General features: G+C 56.4%; 1 protein-coding gene across 1 annotated transcript in view; it reads left to right on the top strand.

Moving 5' to 3' along the window:
- Window positions 1–19,871, top strand: part of COL5A1 (collagen type V alpha 1 chain) — a 149,024-nt gene that overhangs the window by 13,636 nt on the left and 115,517 nt on the right. Inside the window, exons 5-6 of the mRNA XM_023742655.1 lie at window positions 71–233; window positions 18,386–18,517. Coding sequence (XP_023598423.1) covers window positions 71–233; window positions 18,386–18,517 — 295 coding nt within the window. The remainder of the gene's footprint in view (window positions 1–70; window positions 234–18,385; window positions 18,518–19,871) is intronic.

Here is a 19,871-nt window from a genome sequence, read left to right as displayed (position 1 = left end):
GAGTCAGTTGTCTCGACCTTCCAAGACCTGAGACCCCCTTCACCTGCCTGGCCTGTCTGTTTCCTTGCAGGTGGCACAGAATTGCTCTCAGCATCCACAAGAAAAATGTCACCCTGATCCTGGACTGTAAAAAGAAGGCCACCAAGTTCCTGGACCGCAGTGACCACCCCATCATTGACATCAATGGCATCATTGTCTTCGGCACCAGGATCCTGGATGAGGAGGTGTTCGAGGTGAGCAGGAGAGGCGGCCGCCATGTGGCCCCCGATCTAGATGCCCTGTGAGGGGCTGGCCCTCATACAGTCTTGCTGAGGTGCTGCTGGGAAGCCTGTCTAGGCAGTTGGGGACCAGGTAGCCCTCCGGGGGTCCCCCGTTTCTGGGTGCCTGAAGCTGCTGCTGTAGTGCGGAGCAGCAGAAGCGAGACAGGGTGTCAGCCACTTGGGGGAAGTGGCCGCTGTGGTCTGAGGAGCCTGGGTATGTGTCTCCTGGTCTCCGGCGTGGAAGCTGGAGGCTTTGGTGGGCCCTGACCTGTGGCTTGTAGAAAAGTGCATGCCGCCAGCAGAGAGGGCAGCCACCTTCGGGGTGGACTCAGGGCAGAGCTGGCCCAGTGGGCGATGCCTCAGGAAGGCATGGGCTGAGGCCCTAACTCTGGGGTGTTTGAACCCTGTCTGGCCTGGAGCCTGGGGAGGCTGAGCAGAGCAGGGTGGGCTCCAGGAACCCCACTTCAACCCAGGGATTCCTGCTTTTCTTTCCTTACTGTATTGGGGTTCAGCCTAAGATAGAGTAGGGAAACTCTGTTCCGCTGCCAAAAAGTAGGGTGAGAACCTCTGCCATTGATCGGGGGTTCCCAAATGCCTCGGAGTCACCTGGGACCCTGTACAAACCAGATTCCCAGGCCCCGCATTCTGAGGTGCTGGGGCCCTCGGCCTGCAGCAGGGCCCCGAAATCTTTATTTCTTAGAAGTGCTCAGGTGACTGAGGCGCCCTCTGGCTCGAGTTAGGGAGCAGCCAGGTCCCCTCTGCTATGCATCCTTTTCTTTTACGTAATCAGGCTCGCGGGACTTCGTGCTGGAACCAAGGTCTCTATGTAGGCTAAAGCGTGTTTGAAAACCGCCAGGCTAGAAAGTCTCTGAGGGCGGTCCCAGCTCTCGGATGTCATGACGGCATCCCAGACACAGAGCCAGGACAGGCCAGCATTTCCTCCCAGAATTCCCGGGAGCCAGCATGCACTGACGGGCCCCCATGGACTCAGCTGTGTCAGAACGGCCTACCCCTGGCTATCTCACTGCCGCGGCTGCTGGTCTCAGAGCTGGTGGTGGGAGTCACTGGGTCCATGGTATTTGCAGGGACTCAGGGCCCCCAAGCCGGGTGCTCAGGCTGCCCTTCTGCCCCTTGACTGGGTCCCAGGGGCACTGTGCTGCGGGTGCACTTGGCTTCTTCAGCAGGAAGATGAGTAAACCCAGAAAATCCCGCTGCCCTTGAGTTGACCCCAGCTCTTGGTGACCCCATGTGTGTCAAAGTAGAACTGTGCTTCTTAGGTTTTCAATGGCTGATTTTTCAGGTGTAGATTGCCAGGCCTTTCTTCCAAGGTGCTTTTGGGTAGGCTCAAACCACCAACCTTTCACACGTGCTCATTCTGTTTCATTTTAACGATAGCGACATCTCCTGGGCCGAAGGGCCGTTGAGTCGGCCCTGGGACGTTAAGTGAGCGAGAAGAATGGTATTCTGGAAGTCTTATCTTTCTACAAAGTTATAATGGGGACACGTAACGTGATTATGAAGAATGAATGGCAGAGCGGCCCGCTGGGTTGGACTCTCAGCTCTACCACGTGCTGGACGTGGGGCCTTGGGCAAGCTGCTGTCACCTTTCTCAGCCTCAGCTTCCCCGTCTGGAAAATGGGGTAATAAATGTCGATACTTCCCAGAGCCCTGGCAGGGATTAAATGAGGTTCAGTGCTGGAGAGCCCCGCACACTGCCCCCATCACAGTACGTGCTTTTAACTGTTTGCTGCCAGTGTTCTTCATACCAGATGCAGGCCAGCTGGTCCAATGAGGACAGCAAAGGAGAGAGCCTAACAGCCACCTTGACATGGGGACAGGGTGGGGCCCGTTGAGGAGGAAGGGCCGAGTGCTCGGGTCCCATGGGCGGCCAGGGCTGCCTCAGCCAAGAGGAGGTGGTTTACTGGCCAGTCTGCTGGGCAGGTGCTAGAAGACTGGGGCCAAGTGCCGGGATTACCACTGGATCTAGGTAAAGCAGGTGATGTCGGTGAGCTGTTGGGTTCTTGTTTTGTGAAACGGGGATCACATTCATGGCACCTTGACAGCTGTGGGGGCTTCCCGGGACTCAGGTATGAAGCTTGGGTGCCGCGGCTGCTGCTGTCCATGTCTGTGTGGGCGAGGTTCCGCGTCCAGAGGTGGAAGGCTGAGCTGAGGCTGGGCAGTGGCACTGGGGGGCTCGGGTTAACCAAGGGTGCAACAGCTTTTCTGTGCTGGGCCAACTCTTTGTTGTTTCTAGAGCCCCACGGGTGACACCACGTGCCTTTTATTGGGAAGATTCAGGAAAAAGCTTTACCTATCTGAAAAAAAAAGTAGGCTTCTAAGACAAATACAGCTTCCTTGATTTTCCTTGGGAAAAGCTATTTTCCATAGACACACTATATTAAAGAATAACAACAATGTACGTTTTTCAGAATAAAATGAATCAAATTTAGTAGCCTTTGTTTTCCTTTTCCGCTTGTCGTCCCAGCAAACAACGTCGTCCCACGCTGCACCTTGAGGAGGCAGAGTTGTTGGAAATGTGGGTCACAGATCTGCTCTGAGCGGTGTTCCTGGCGGCTGTGGTTGCCAGTTGTGGAATTCGGGTTGAGGCGAGAAACTCGGCAGGAGTTGCTGCAGTGGCTGTTGGGAGGGAGGTTTTTGTTAACCACAGTTGCTAGCAGTGGGGACGTGTTCTCCAGCCCCAGAGTTTCCTGGCTGTTGGGCACGGTGGGCACGTTCGTGCTGGAGCGCTGGCCGTGTCTTTCTCGATGAAGAGCAGCGGAATGCAGCAGTGCCTTCAGTGGCCCCATCCTTGTTTTCGCCATAACTGTGTTAGGATGAACTCGGGTGAGCTGGCCTCATATTCTCAGCTGCGCTTCATTGTTGCAAGTGGAACAGAATTGTTCTTCCTTTTGGAACAGCAGTGAGTTACCCTTTTACTTTCCAAGAGATTCCTGCTCGTGGATCTTTCCGCTCTCTCTGGGAAACTTAAAAAGGAGGGGCCAGCACCTCTAAAAACACTTCCCTAGCAACCCTGCCTGGGAGGATGGTCCCACTCATTGAAAGTCTGTTTGCTCCCAGCTCTGCGGTGCTTCCTATGAGCCCCTGTGGCTAAGTCCCCGCTGGGCCAGAAAAACTGAGCTTTGTGCTGTGGCATTATTCCCAGACGGAGTTACCACCCTCTAGAAAGTCTTTTTGGGGCACTGTGGCTTTTCCTGGGGCACATGAGATGGGGGGAGTGACCTGATGCAGCCAGGCTGGCTCTATGGGATCGCCACTTTGCTGCCTCCTGGTGACAGGTGACTCAGCCAGCACGCCCTCTGGGAGAGAGTGCTGAGGAAGGGCTCTGCAGTGCGGTGGTGGGGACACTTCCTCTTTGGACGAGCTGCAAACAGGAGGGGCTGTGGAGGAGGAGCCAGCCAGCTCTGGGCCAGGAAACAAGTCTGCTTTTAAGTGGTTGAAGTTTCCAAGGGGCAACAGACCAAACAGACTGTAAACTTGAGCTTTCTCTGCAAATTCCCTGGAAGTCGGTGGCAAAAATGATGCCATCGGCAGCTATCCCTGTCGGCCGTCCGGCATCCTAACGCTGGTGAAGACTGCATGGGTGACCCTTTTCCCAGTGGCCTGGCTTCCACTGACATGTTCTTTCCTGGAGCCTCGCTTCCCGGCAGGATAAGACCTCTGCTGAGGCCTCTCTCAGCAATCTGCTGAGTGACCTGGAACCCCTCACGGTGAACGGAGGGCCAGGGCACGCACAATGCCAAGGTCTCCATGGGAGAAGGGGCCAAACCTGGAGTCAGGGCCCAAGTTCAAGTCCTAACATCCACTTCCCAATCCGGGACCCTCCCGGGAACTGCCCTTTCCCACAACGGCTTGTTGAGGACTTTCCTGGGCCGGCCGGTGTTGGGCGTGGGGACAAGGAGCTGCGGGACATGATGGCTCAGCACCTCACAGTCTGGTGGGGGCGTGCCGGGTGAGAGCGTATGGAAAGGCACGGAACACGCCTCAGAGCAGGCAGGAGAGCCGGCGTGTGCAGTGACTGGCGGATGCAAATCCGTGCACGGGTGTAAGCCCTGTGCACCCTGTGATGGTCGGGGGCTCTGCTGGAGGCAACAGTTTCTCTCTGGGGAGCCTCGCTCGGCAGATCTGCACTGGGCACCTCATCTGAACATCTGTTGACTCCCTTTGTCTCAACTCCACGCAGCTTTGTCAATCTGCCTGACCCGAACTTCTGTCAAGAGGAATGCAGGCGCATTCTAGGCTGGGAGGTAGCGGAGAGGGACGAGTCTGTGGCGATGGTGGCCAAATTCGACTTCACCTTCTGAGTGGCTGGGCCACCAGGGATCGAGGGGCATCCGCCTCAGATGGATATGACCTGGGCTCAGAGCACAGAGGGACCCGTCACCAGTGAGCAGGTCTGTGGGCGGCACCGTTGGTGAGAGGCCCACTCAGTCCCCCCATTCATGGCACCAACGGGCCGTCCCCTCCCTGGCCCATGGGGGTTTTCCAGTTGGTGTTGCCAGTGAGACCCGTGAGCTGAGAGTCGGAGGAGAGAGCTGCCTGCTGGGATGACCGCTCCGTCTGGACCCTCCACCAGGGCGGGACATTCTACCGCGGCCGGGATGACCACTCTGTCTGGACCCTCCGCCAGGGCTGGACATTCTACCGCGGCCGGGATGACCGCTCAATCTGGACCCTCCGCCAGGGCGGGACGTTCCACCGCGGCCGGGATGACCACTTCATCTGGACCCTCCGGCAGAGTGGTACATTCCACCGCGGCCACAAGACTGATGCCGAGGCTGGGCCCCCCTGAACTGCTCTCCTGCTACTGCACGCAAAACCCAGATGGTGGCCTCGGCTGAGCCTGGCCTCGTCATCTCAGATCCGCTGACCACCACGCTTCTTGGGACACAGTGGAGCTGTCTGGCCCTGAGGAGATTGGATCATGGTTGAGGCTGAGCACAGGGAGTGGGAGGGAGGGCCAAAGCTGCCACTGGCCTCATTGCCTCTCGTGGCTCGCTCCAGGACTTTTGGCTTCTTTAAGAGATGAAGCTCCCCAGGAGACACCCACCCAGAGTGTCGAGGGGCCCGTGACACTCCTCCCCCTGGGAGCGCCTAGGCTCCAGCGACTGCAGGCTGGACTGGCCTTGGGCTGAGCATAGAGGTCTGGGGGCAGTACACACCCCTGCCCCATATGGCCTTTCTCCCTGTTTGAGGGAAGCCACCTGGCTCCTGTGCACACCCGAGCAGACCCCTTGAGGCCAGTCGGGTGGTGTGGGGTGATGAACCTGCTCCTACTGGACAGGTGCCAGGGCGCAGGGTGGGAGCAGGGCAGGCATTCACTGGAGGTCTCGGGTATTTGCTCTGAGACTTGCTCTCTAAGAACATGGAAGACCCACCATGGATCCTTTCCTGCCTGTGTCCCCCCGGGCCGGCTCTGAGCCCCTCTTGGCAGCTGGGAAGATGGTGTTCTGCTGGGCTACTCTGTGCGGCCCCAGTGCCCCGAGGAGCTGAGCGCAGGTGGGCAGGGGGCTGGGCAGGTGCAGCGGCCCCAGGGGTTCAGAAAACCCAAGGCCCTGAGGGGTGTGGGGCTGCGCTTACGTAGGCACTTCCCCTTCTGTTTGGAAAGGCGTTGATAGCCCACTGCCTCCTTGGGGTGCTAGGGCCCCGCAGTGCAGACTCCATGTCGTCCCCGCTCAAGGATTCTCCCTGCAGCCCAGGGGATGCTGACAGTGGTGGCTCCATCGTGCAGATGGGGCACTCACAGCCCAGAGAGGTAAAGCCGCCTGCCCAAGGGCACACAGCTGGCGTAGGGCAAGGCTGGACTGGAGGTTTGATTCCTGGGGAAGGGGTGGTGTGGCCTTGAGACTCATGGGTGGCAGCTCCCTCCGAGGCTGTCTTGTCATCCTCATGCTGAAACTCCTCCCAGTGTCTCCTGAACACAATCCCAGCTCTGCACCCCAGCATCCTGACCTTCCACGTCTCCAGCCACATCCGTGTGTCCCTGTGGGTGGCTCGTCCCCCAGCCCACAGAGCCACACCTGCCACGCCCTCTCTGCAAATAGCCCTCTGCGCTGGTTCCCATCCTGAAGTCCAAAGTCCTTCTGGGTTCCAAGGCCATGAGTGTCCCGTCTCAAGGTGACCTCTCCCCCGCCCTTCCCACAGTCCCTGTGGTTCATGCTTAGCCTGGAGTCTCTGCTCTTGTAGGAGCCTCTCCCCTCCTGTCTCTGCCGGGCTTCCTGGCTCGCAGGCCCTAGGCCTCTCCAGGATGTCTGTCCTGCTGCACCCAGGATGTGGAAGACCTTTGTCCCCATCAGGTCCTGGATCAGGGTCTGAGATGACTCTCTACCCTCTAGGCAGCCGAGAATCGCGAATGTCAGACGTAACGTCCTCTGTATATCCGCTGTCTTCTCTCCAGAGCTGTACCTTGCTTGCTTACAGTTAAACGCCCCCGGACCTTGAGTAAAGCTGCGTGGCCTTCTTATGTGTGGTGCTGTAACCCCACACCATTCGCTTGGGTTGGTGGATGGATGGGTTGATGGATGGATGGTAGATGGATAGATGGATGGATGGGTGGATGGATGGATGGTAGATGGATGGATGGATGGGTGGATGGATGGATAGTAGATGGATGGATGGATGGATGGGTGGATGGATGGGTGGGTGAGTGGGATGGATGGATGGATTGGTGGGTGAGTGGGTGAGTGGATGGATGGATGAAAGGAAGGATGGAAGGAAGGATGGATGGATGAGTGGAAGGATGGATGAGTGTGGGTGGATGGATGAGTGGATAGTTGGATGGATGAATGGATGGATGGATGGATGGATGGATGGATGGATGGATGGATGGATGGATGGCAGGTCAGATTTCACTCAAAATGGGAAGCGATGGAATATAGCATGTGGAGCAGCTCTGGCCTCTAAAATGAATCATACCTCCCCATACCCCCTACCTGTCCCTCCTCCCTCTGTCTCCTACCCTAGCAGGAATATGTGTCTTCTGCATTAAAGTGAGAATCGTTCTGATGGTTGTTGATTTGCAGGAAGACCTGGGAGTCAGGTCTGTCACATTTGCAGATAATGCCAAGTTAATATATTGGTTGACAGAATAAAGACACAGAAAGATTTTTCAGGCTGGGACTATGTTCTGGAACCAAGCAAATGAAATTCAATAAGGATAAATGAATTTCAGCACTTGGGTTCAAAACAATCGATTGTACTCGTGCAGGCTGAGATGTGGTGAAAGAGTGTTTTGTATGGAAAAGACTTAGGGATTTACAGATGTCAAACCCATTAGTGACTGTCAGTGTGACGTGATGCTTGTGGGTGGCACTAGGAACAGAGGGCAGGGTGGTAAAATGTCTGGAAACTGTGCCATATGGAAGTTGAGTTGAAGAGGTGGGAGTTGAGCCTGGAACAGCACAGGCAGGAGGGAGAGGAGAGCTGGTGGCTTGAGTATGGTGATATTGTCCAGTGGGGAGGGGAGGAGATGTTGACAGAATGAGAACAAATGAATGGGACATTCATGGATGTGAACGTTTTAGCATCCATCTCCTCCTTCAGATCCCGGCTCTGAGGCCACCTCCTCCATGATGCCTCCCCTGACCTCTCCAGGCAGAATTAGTTACTCCCTTACCTGTGCTGCTTCTCAAAGGAGCATAAAGGTCTCATCCTTGAGATCTGAAGTCAGGGACACTGATTTATTCATTGTTGTGTCCACAAGGCTTATCATGGTAGGTGTTAAAAAAGCTGGTTGAATGAATGAAAAAAAAAAAAAAAAAGAGCAGTAGGAGCTGACTGCCTTGTGAGGTCCTTCATGCTGGTGAGAAGTATTCAGGAAAGGCTGGTGACCCTTTGTCAGGGATTGGGGACCGCAGATAGTGGCAGTGGTGGTGGGGTGATGGTAGTGATGATGATGGTGGTGTTGGTGTTGGTAGTGATGATGTTAATGATGGTGGTAGTGGTGATGATGGCAGTGATAGTAGGGGTGGTGGTGGCGGTGGTGGTGGTGATGATGGTATTGATGGTAGTACTGTTGACGATGATGGCAGTAGTGAGGGTGATGATGGTAGTTGTCTTAGACTGGGTTCTCTAGAGAATCAAAACCAGTAATGCATATATATAAATATATATATATACATATATATATATATCTCAAGGAAAAGGCTCATGCAATTGTAGAGACTGGAAAGTCCCAAGTCTGTGGATTAGGATAGAAGCTTCTCCCCATTCTTGTAGCCGCGAGGGTTGATGAACCAAATATCGGCATGTCGGAGAGCAGGGCTCTTGATCACAGGCTGTGAAGAGTGACAAATCCCAAGACTGGCAGGCAAGACTACAAGGCTTCTCCTGATTCACATAGCTGCAGGGGCTGGCAAATCCAAGATCGGAAGGTTGGAGAGCAGGGCTTCGGCTCACAGGCTGTGAAGATCGATGAATCCCAAGATTGGTAGATAAGCTGATAGGTCAAGTCCCAAGAGCCAGAGGTCAGATGAACAGGAGGCAGCCACAGGATCCAGAGTGAGCAAAAAGCCAGAACGTCTACTTATATTCAGATATAGGCCACATGCCCAAGGAAACTCCCTTTCAACTGATTGACTACTCACAGAAGATCCCATCATGGGCGTGATCACATATAAACACTGAGAATCATGGCCCAGCCAAGTTGACACACAGTCTTCACCATTACAGTAGTGATGATGGTGATGATGGCAGTTATGGTGATGGTGGTGATGATGGTGATGATGGTGATGGTGGTAATGGTGGCAGTGACGGTAATGATGGTAGTAATGGAGATGGTGGTTGTTGTGATACTGATGGTGATGGTAGTGATGATGGTGATGAGGATGATGTTGATGGGGGTGGAGGTGATGGTGGTGATGGTGGAGGTGATGGTAGTGATGGTGATGTTGGTGATGGTGTTAATGGTGGTGATAATGGTGATGATAGTGATGGAGGGGATAGTGGTGATGGTGGAGGTGATAGTGGTGATGGTTGTGGAGGTGGTGGTGGCAGTGGTGATGGTATTGGTGCTGATGGTGGTGGTGGTGATAGTAGTGGAGGTGATAATGTTGATGGCGTTGGTGATGATGGTTTTGGAGGTGATGGTGATGAGGTGGTGGTGATGCTGGTGGTGGTGGAGGTGATGGTGATGGTGGTGGTGGTGGAGGTGATGGTGGTTGTGGAGGTGGTAGTGGTGATGGTGGTGGTGATGATGATGTGGTGTTGGCGGTGATGATGGTGGTAATGGAGGTAATGGGGGTGATAATGATATAGTAATGATGGTGGTGATGGTAGTGATGTGGTGATGGTGGTAATGGAGGTGATAATGATATAGTGATGATGGTGATGATGGTGATGGTGATGGTGGTGGTGGTGGTTGTGGAGGTGATGATGGTGGTGATGATGGTGATGGTGACGGTGGTAGTGGTTGTGGAGGTGATGGTGGTGGTGGTGGTGATGGTGATGATGGAGGCTGTGATTACTTAGTCCTCACACTCTGCGTGTGTGACCACATTTAGTCCTAAGGACACTTCTGTGTGGTAGACCTGTTGTCCTCAATCTACAATTGAATGAACGAGCCTGCTGAGATCAAGTGACTTGCCTAAGATCTCACAGCCTACGAGGGGGTGGTACTTCCCCTGCACCACACTTCCTCCATGGAGATGTGTTCAGGGTGTGGTTCCCTTCCTGCCTGGAGGTTGGCACAGAATGTCAGTGTGCCCTGTGTTCAGCAAGGCTCCCTGTGCTCCACGGTTAACCTTGTGTGCACTGCCCCTGGACATCCAGGTGGAGGGAAGTTTGGGGCCCATTCATTCATGTGCCACCAGGTTAGAGTAGGGGTTTTGTGACTGTGGCCAGGTGCTTCCTATGGCCCTCAAAATGTCTGATTGCAGATTCAAGGGCTGCATAGTTAGCACAGAAGGGACATGAGGTCCATGCACTGTGTCCCGTGAGCTTGCTGAGGGGGTGGGCATGTGGGTCTCGTCCTGCCCTGCCCCTCCAGCTGGAGTCGAGGCTGCCCCCTGCTCCTCACCATCTCTCTCTTAGTTCACTAGGCTAACTCTTAGTTTCTGAGGCCACCACCCTCTGGCCCTCCATGCACGCCTTCCCCTGTGACCGAGACATAGGTGTGGGTTTCTCAGCCTTGCCCCCAGCGCAGCCCTGAGTAATCTTGACCCTACACATTCCTGGAGCCTCACTGGCTGGTGGCCATAGGTGAGAATTTAACTGGGACTTGGGGTGGCCACATAGCAGGGGGCAAGTGGGGGTGTGGACCAGGGCGAGGGACCTGGAGGATGACAGCAGAAAGTCTTTTCCACCCCTAAGGCTGTATTTCTGTGACGCCCCCACGAGTAGCATTAAACTCATTCTCAGACCCCACAGATACTCTGCACATCATGGAAACAATGATGTAGACCCCCTCTGGCGTGGGGCACTTTCTTTTTCCATTCTGATGACTCGTGGATGAAAATATCCAAGCAGGAGTGGAGATTTCAAATGAGGCTTGTTTGGGCCCACGAGAGCATGGAGAGAGAGGGGAATTGGGAGGCCTTTTACTTGCCAAGTGTCCAGGGAAATGGCCCGTGGACAGGGAGGCTTCCAGCAGCTTCCAGTCACTCCACACTGGTCCTGTCCATCTTAGAAATTCGAGGGGCCCCAGTGGGAGGCGGCGCTTGGCTAGGGTGGATGTTGGTTTGATTGCTTTGCCCTTGGCTGTGTCCCTAGTGGGTGCTGAGCCTGGGTTGTGTCTTGCTGTTGTGTTGTGTGATTAAGCCTAGAGCTCCAGGATGACCAGGCCCTGGATCCCACCCTCCCTGGAGCCTGTTGTTTCTGACCTGTGTTGGTAAGGTCTGGGGACGTGCCTGAGATCCTTCAGCAGGCGAGGGCACACTTTAGATTTTAACTCAGGTAGGGAGTCCCTGGTGGTGCACACGATTAAGTGTTCTGCTGCTAACTGAAAGGTTGGTGGTTCGAGCTCACACAGAAGTACTTCAGAAGAAAGCCCTGGTGATCTCCTTCCGAAAACTCAGCCATTGAAAACCCCGTGGAGCCCAGTTCTACTCTGACACACACGGGGTTGCCATGAGTTGGAGTTGACTCAACGGCAACAGGTTTGGCTTTGGTTTGGTGCCGGTCCCAGACCCCTGGTGCTCCCCCAGCCCCACCTCCCTCCTTCCATGATTGCGAGGCTGGGGACACGTGCTGGACCCTCCGTGAGCCACAGGGCGGCCTCTGTGCCAGACGGCCCGACTCCACCCATGCTGCGAGGTGCCCAGGTGGTGTGGAAAGTGCTGTCCACCTGCCAGCCGGTGGACAAGGACGCTGGAGAGGGTTGTGGCCAGGGCGTGTCTCCAGCGGGAGGCCTGGCCCTCCTCTCTGGTTTTTGCGCCAAGGAGAACATACTTGCCAACCATCTCTCCTGCAGCCTCGAACAAGCAGGGCTTGTCTCCGCAAATTATTGGTCTGTCTCAGCTTACGGGCCTGAGTGCTCGGGCTAAAATTAGCCTGCACACGCCACGGGGAAAGCAGAGCACTCGGCCAGGATTCCTGCCGCGCCTGTTTGGGTTGGAAGAGGAGGTCAGCGGTGCGGGAGGCACAGCGGGGCTGTCGGGGTGAGGCTGAAAGGAGGGGTGCAGAATTAAACGGCACAGGAAGTAGAAAAGCGGGTGTGTGATGGAGGGAGTGAAGCCACGCAGAGTGACGCCTGGTTGGGGGGCTCTGCCGGGGTGTCCTTCTCTTTCCAGGGAGCATGGTGTTCCCCGTCTCCCTGCTCCCCCGGGTTGCACAGGCTTTCCAATGAAACCTTTACCATTTCCTCAGCCCATACAGCCAGGCAGCCTGGAGGAAACCTCATTCTCGGAAAAGGCAGAACTGACTCCCTCAGCAAAACGCTCCCGGCTCAGCCAGTGCCAAGGACAACACACTGTGGCCGAGCTGCCTAGTGGTTTGTGGGCTGCCCAGCCTGTCCCTGGGGGGAAAACTGACCTCGGCCGGCTTGGTGGAGTGGAATGGCCGTGGAGACCGCCAGGCAGGCACGGGGGCCTCTTGGACGCTCAGCAGAGCTTTGCTGATCTTGCAGGGCCAGAAAGGAGGGTGCACGAAGGGGGACGTTGTAGTCGGTTATCAGAGCGAGGGGTGGGCTGAACCACCTGGCACAGGTGTCTCTGGGCACCTGCAGGGCAAGTAGGTCTTGAGAGTGTGCCTTTAATGTTAGACTGAGTGATGTGAGGGCTGGGCCTGGCAGTCGAAGATGCCGAGGCGGTGTGGCCGCACTGCACGCGCCCAGGGCCCGGCCTGCCCTGCTGGGGTACGATGCGCTGCGGTGGGAAGTGAGCTGGAAGCCCAGGCTGTCGGGTGGGCCTGGTGCAGGGCTGGGCCCCTGGCCTTGAACTCAAGGGGAGAGCAGGCAGTAGGCAGTAGCCCTGGGAGCTGCAGGGGCCACGCCAGAGACCCAGGGAGCCCCCGCTGTGCCCCTCCCATGCCATGCACCCTGGCGAGAGTGACTTGCCTCTCTGACACTCCACTTGTGCATCTGTGCAGTGGGGATGAGAGAGGGGCGCAGCTTACCCCTCCTGGAGTGGCTGTGAAGGTGAGGTACGCGTGAGTACCCAGGACTGCCAGCCACAGGAAGAGACGAGGAAGCTGCACTCCAGGAGATGTGCCAGGGGCTGGCCTGGGGCCAGAGTGAACCCCAGAACCTTTCTGGAGGCACGAGGGCACAGCTCATTCCTCTGGGGACATCTGGCATGTAAGCACGCGCCATCTTGGGGGTGGGAGTGATCACGGGGGTGGTGGAGCAGATGCGGTGCGGGACATGGCTGCCTGGGAGCCTACCTGTGTGAGGCAGGTGGCGTGGACTACCCAGGCAGGTCCCTGTCTAGCACCCCTCGGCGCTCAGAGTGCTGGAGACCTAGGAACCTCAGGAATGTTCTCAGAGGCTTTCAGGCTTGTCAAGATCGCTTTACAAGATCCTCGTCATCAGCCATGCCCACCTTGCCAGTCACAGGGGACAGCAGGACCCAGGAGAACAAGCCCAGCCCTGGACAAGGCCAGGGTCTCTCCCTCCTTGAGAGGCAGGCTGTGCACCGAGGCACAGGGGACAGCAGGACCCCCTCGACAAGGCCAGGGTCTCCCCAGCAGGCAGTCCGCACACCGAGGTGAATGGCTCAGTGAGATAACCTGGCTCATGTCCGAGCTCCTCCTGGAATTTCTGCCAGCTGTCAGCTGGGACATAGAGGTGACCCCTGTCCACTCCACCTGAATCCTAGATCCCTCTTGCTTCTCTGGATCTGGGACCCTGGTGACCGGAAGGCAGGCTTGTTCTGCATGGGTCAGGGGCAGCAGTGTTCAAACGAAAAGGTGCTGGAATCTGTACAAGTTTTCTTAGAGTCCTTGTAGCAAAGTGCCACACACTGGCAGGTCGGGTGTGTGTGGCTTAAACAGCGTAAATGACTCTCTCACAGCTCTGGAGGGCAGAAGTCCAAATTCAGGGTGTCAGCTGGGCGGCGCTCCCTCTGGAGGCTCTAGGGCAGGATCGTTGCTTGTCTCTCCCAGCTCCTGGTGGCTCCCCTCCATGTTCACATGGCCTCCTGCTCTGTGTCTGGGTCTCTCCTCTTCCGTAAGGACATCAGTCACACTCGATCAGGACCCCCCTGCTCCAGTGTGACCCCGTGTTAACTGAGGACACCTGCAAAGACCCTATTTCCAAACGAGGTCACGCTCCCAGCTACCGGCAAGTATGAGTTGAACACATCTTCTGGGGGGACTCAATTCAACCCTTAACAGGCGTCGTCCCGGGCTTGGCTCCGCAGTGGTTCCTGCAGCGCAGAACAAGGAATTGGTGAAGATACGCGAGAAAGTCATGTGCCCAACAGGGAGGGGTACAGGAGACCCGCCTGGCAGCACGCACGCACAACACAAGCACACGTGCACAAGCATGCACACGTACACACACGTACACACGTGCATACTCACACAAACACGAACAAACACATGTACACACAATAAATGCACACACACACACACACACACACACACACACACCCCAGACAACCCGGCACTGGGTCCTGCTGCTCCGCCTGTGAGGGTGGGGGGCACGGGCCTGAGTTTGGGGGTACTTGCTTGTGTGTGTTTGGGGGATGTTCTGGCCCAAGTGGAGGATAGAAAATGAAAGCCCGTAACTCAGAGCTTCTTCCCATCGCCAAGGTGGAGTAGGCTGAGCTGGCACTTCAGCCTGCATTTCTGAGGTGATCTGTGACATCTGCCTTCCTGGGGTGCAGTCCCCCGACACTGAGAGGTACTTAGTAACTGTGTCGGAGGATGGAGGTGGGGAGAAAAGGGGTGACTCTGAGGAAGGCTTTGAGGGCGGGGGTTCACCAAGGAATGGGGTGTGTGTGCAAGTGACACCCCCAAACCAGACGCAGAGTGAGAGGAAAGTGGGGCCGCCTCTGGGAGGAGGCAGCGTGTTGGCGCGTGCCGGCTGCCTGAGGACACAGTGGGCTCTTCTTTCCTCGGGGCCCCGCACAGATGCCCCTCCTCCTGTGGCGCCCACTTCTTTGGGTGCCTGGGGTATGTGTCCCCCGTGTGGGGGGAAGTGGTGGCAAGGGGGACGGAGCCCTGGATGAGGACGCGGGGTCTTGAGCTGACCTGTTCCTACACCTCAGTTTCCCCCTCTGCCGGGTGGAGGGCAGGATGAGGACCTGGGGTCTCAGGTTGAGCCCCCTCCCGTGGAACTCTGCGCACGGCCCCTGTGCCTCAGTTTCCCCTTCCACACTGTGGGGGGTTGGATCGATCCCTGCTCTCTGACAGACCTGTCCACAGAACAGATGCACGTTTTCTGGCTCGAGAATTCACCTGAGGAGTGGTGGGAAACAAGCAGGGTATCTGCAGAGGAGGGAAGGGCGTTGGAAAACAAGGGGGGGTCCATGCCTGCAGGGGCCGCGCAGGCCCTGCCCTGGGTCGCTGATCCCCGGCCGATCGGCGGGGACTGGGGACGTCGGCGGGCTGCCCGAGGAACCGTGGCTGGCCGAGGGTTGTGAGCTGTGTGCGTGAGCCCGGGCGTGTGGCCGGGCCTTTACTGTCGGTCCTCTCCGGTGTCTGGGGTATGGTGTGCCCGTCACCAGGATGAGCGTGGGCCACCCTATGCAGGCAGGGACGGGTGGCTGCTTGCTGGGCCCCCAGGGGCAGAGATGGGCTGGAGATGTCCTCCGGCCCTGGGGAGCTTGGGGTTCTCTGCGAGGCAGGCCCTTTAACCAATCACTGTAATACAATGTACAACCAAAACAACCAAAGCAGTTGCTGTCAAGTCGAACCTGACTCGTGGCGCCCCCATGTGTGTCAGAGAAGAACTGTGCTCCATAGGGCTTCAATGGCTGATTTTTCAGAAGTAGATCTCCAGGCCTTTCTTCCGAGGTACCTCTGGATGGACTCGAACCTCCAACCTTTTAGTTGGCAGCTGAGCACGTTAACCGTTTGCACCACTCAAACAAACAAAAAAATTCAAAACTTCTTGCCATGGAGTCAGTTCTGACTCATGGCGACCCCGTGTGTTACAGAGCAGAACTGTTCCATAGGGTTTTCTTGGAGATAATCTTTACAGAAGCAGATTGCCAGGCCTTTCTTCTGCAGAGCAGCTGGATGAGTTCGAACCACTAACCTTTAGGTTAGTAGTCAAGTGCAGACCGTTTGTGCCCCCTAGACCCAGGGACTGCTAAATCGAGGGGTGCACCAAGTGCTGGGAGTCATAGCCGCCGCCCGAGGGCCCCCAAGGTTTCCCTTCCCTCCACTGTAGCGTTTGGAGAACAGATGTGCGGATGCCTAGCTGCCAGGGGAAGGAGAAAATGTTTTATTTGGGTTGGGTGAGATTTGAGCTAGGAGTCATACTGCTTCATGAAAATGTGTGGTTTTGATTCACGGTTCCTGTCATATAGTTCACGTCTGCTGGAGATTTTAAAACCTGGGCCAGGAGCCTCTGACATCCCAGTGGGGAGCGGGGAGATGGACGAGGGGATAGGGGACAGGGGTCAGGGAGACAGGACAGGGAGGTGGCAGCTTTGCCAAAGCCCAGGGGGCAGAGGGCAGCAGCAGGGAGGGGAGAGGGACCCTGACTCTTGCTTGAGGGGGGCGTTGGGAGAAGAACGAACAGGCAGGACCCTGAGGTGTGGGTGAGGGGGCCGCTCTCTTGCTTCCCCAGTGTGTGGAAAACCTGACAGCCCCCCTCACGATGTCCCCAGTTTGCCTTGGCAGTGGGTCAGCTGTCTGTGGTCACTCTCCGTGCCCTCAGCCCTGACCCTCTCCTTGTTGGCTGAAGCCCTGGAGCTGACGCCCATGGCCCAGCCCCAGCTATGGGAACCCTTTGGAGGGACCCCCAGCTGTCTTGAACCACCGTCCTTGTCTTGTCTTGAGAGGGTGGGGGTTTGGGTGGTGGGGCTCTAACCCTAACCCTTCGTGGCAGAGACCTGGGCTTGGGGGAGCGGGCAGTACCTGTATGTGTGTGCGTGTGCGTGTGTGTGTGTGTGTGTGTGTGTGTGTGTGTGTGTGTGTGTTGGGGGATGGGGTGTGCTTCACTGAAAGGTCCAGGCGGGGGTGCATTGGGGCCCAGGGGCAGCAGCTCACCTTGGGGCTCAGGCATCGGGAAGAGCGCGCATCCCAGCCTGGAGAGGTTTCAATCTAGATGTGGGGACAGAAGGGGACACGTCTGCAGGACGCCTGTGGGTGTTTGGCGTCCTTTCAGCCACCCCCAGTGCTGCTTTTAGTGGCTGTCAGGCATCTTTTGAGGGACCTGGGTACCCCCGTGGGCCTGAAGTCCTCCCGTTGGGGAGTCCTTCAGGGGAGCCAAGCATGGCCTCCCCCACCTCTTTTTTTGAGGCAAAGTTCACACCACATACGATCAGCCATTTTAAAGCCTCCAGCTCTGTGCCCGTTAGTGCAGCCATGGTGTTATGTAACCACCGCCTCTCTCCAGTTCCAGAACATTCCCACCACCCCAAAGGAGACCCCACACCGATTAAGCAGTCCTTCCGCATCCCCCACCCCCAGCCCCTGGCACCCACTCATCCGTCCGTCTCTATGCGTATGTTCTAGATGCGTCATGTGAGGGGGTCATACACTGTGTATCCTTACGTGTCGGACTTAGCACGTTTTCAGGGTGCGTCCGTGTCGTCGAGTGTACCAGAACTCCATGTCTCTTCGCTGTTGAGTGATATTCCACTGTGTGGCTAGACCACGGTTGGTTTCTCCATTCTTCTGCCGAGGGACACTCGGGTTGTTGCTCCCTTTTGGCTGTTGTGAATAGTGCTACCCTGAGCACTGGTGTACACGTATCTATTTGAGTCCCTGCTTTCAAGTCTCTCGAGTGTATGCCTGGGAGTGGAATTGCTGGGTCATGTTGTGATTCTGTGTTTAAGTCTTTGAGGAACCAAGCATTGCCTCTTAAAAATAAAAGCCCCCAGTGGTTGGGGGGCGGTGGGGAGGAGGCAGGGTGTTTCTAAGCCCTCGCAGTTTTCAATGAGTTAGTTTAAGGTTGCATCCCCCACCCGCAGCAGACAAAAGCTCTGTGCACCAGGCCTGGCCCCTGACAGCTGCTCAGCAGGTGTCTGGTGGGTGGGTGGGTGGGTGGATGGATGGATGGATAGATGGATACATGGATGCATGGATGGATGGATGGATGGGTGAGTGGGTGGATGGGTGGGTAGGTGGATAGATGGATGGGTGAGTAGGTGGATAGATAGATGGGTGGGTAGGTGGATAGATGGATGGGTGGGGGAATGGGTGGATGGATGCATGCATGGTGGGTGGGTGTATGGTTGAAGGATGGATAGGTGGATGGAGGGATGGTTGGGTGGCTGGGTAAATGGGTGGATGGAGGGCTGGTTGGGTGGTTGGGTAGATGGGTGGATGGAGGGATGGCTGGGCGGCTGGGTGGATGAGTGGATGGAAGGGCGGGCAGGCCAGCCTGGCTTGAGGGGCTCTCAGGGAGCAGTCCCCAGGGAGGAAGGCAGGCGCTGTGAACAGGCCCCTCCCCTCGTCTGACCTGGGCTGCCCTCTGCCTCAAGAGGTCAGGCTGGGTCTCTGACCACGTGTATCCACTGTGAGCCTGCTTGTTCACGGTGCCTCTCCTTTTTCAGGGTGACATCCAGCAGCTGCTCCTCATCTCGGACCACCGGGCGGCTTACGATTACTGCGTGCACTACAGCCCTGACTGTGACACCGCGGTCCCCGACACCCCTCAGTCACAGGACCCCAACCCCGATGAATATGTGAGTCAACTCTGGTCTGGGTCATGTTGGAGGCCGTGGGAAGACCCCCTGGGAAGGGGCAGCGTCTGGCAGGCAGGGCGGGAGGGGAGGGACACATAAGCCATGGGACCCCCCACTTTAAATCACCCCATTGGGCAAGAATGTGAATTGACTCAGGGATGAAGTGTGGGGTGCCTGGCTCTCATTACTGTATAATACTTGGCTCCCCAAAGGGGTCAATTCACAGGAGGGTGTTGTTAAGTAACCTGTCTTCTCCAAACCATCCCTAGATGGTAAAGGGGGGGTCCTCTGTGAGCCAATGTCACTGCTGTCCTCTGTGGGCTGAGTGTCCAGAGGGGCTGTCTGAGCCCGCCAGAGGGTGGAGCTTAGGACTGTTGAAGATAGAATGAGCCAGTCCCCCCAAGAGTGGCAGCACGTCTGAAGAACAGCTGCATCCTGAGCATGTTCGGGACACATCTCATGCCTTCATCCGTCTGCTGTGACCTGCTGGGTCTGTGGCCAGCCTGGCGCATCCGTGCATCCCCACGCTCCAGCCCTGCTTCAGTTTACTGTGCGATCTTTCCACTACTTCCAAATAAAATGAAACCCTCTCCCCGTGCAGATCAGACTAATGTCTCAAGTAGCATTAAATCCTGCTCTTTGTCTCCTTGGGGGTCCCCTTCCTTCCCCACCTGTCCCAGCAGAGCCAGGTGCACCCTCATGAGCTGGGAGTCCCGGGGAGTAGGGGCCAGAACCCAGACCGCTCTTGCAAACTCTGGAAATGGGGCTCAGAAGGGACGCCCAATGGAGTCTTGTAGCTGAGGCTCCCAGCCTGCCCTGTCCTAGGTCCTATGTGGGAAGTGGTCTGGGACAAGACCACCTCCTCTGTCACTGAGGTCCCTCCGATGGCCTCCAGGTTTGGGGTTTGGGGTTTGGGGCTGAGCGTCAGAGAGGATTTCAAGTGACAGCATGTTGCCAGGCAACCGCACAGTCTGGCTGGCTGTCCTGGCCCTGGGGTTCAAGAGCTTTTAGGGCTCAGCTCTCACTGGCTTCCGCTCAGGGACCTGGTGTACCCCGTTTCCTCCCTCAGGCTTCCTGAGGGGCTGACTCAGCTTCCCAAGGAGCTGGGGAGGGGCGAGCAGCAGGGCTGGCCTGGGCTGGACTCTGCTCTGTGTTGTCCATGCTTTTTTTCATCTTATGAAATATTTTAAAAAATATTTTATTGTGTTTTTGGTGGAAGTTTGCCCAGCAAATTAGGTTCGCATCTGGCAGTTTCTATACAAATCATTCAGTGACATTGGTTACATTTTTCACAATGTGTCAGCGTTCTCTTTAATTGGGTTCTGGTTGTTCGGTTTCCAGTGCTCTAGCTTTC

This window comes from Trichechus manatus, unplaced genomic scaffold (assembly GCF_000243295.1).
Source record: "Trichechus manatus latirostris isolate Lorelei unplaced genomic scaffold, TriManLat1.0 scaffold00214, whole genome shotgun sequence".
Taxonomy (NCBI): domain Eukaryota; kingdom Metazoa; phylum Chordata; class Mammalia; order Sirenia; family Trichechidae; genus Trichechus; species Trichechus manatus.
Note: the sequence above shows the minus strand (reverse complement) of the source record. Positions and strands in the feature narration are given on the sequence as shown.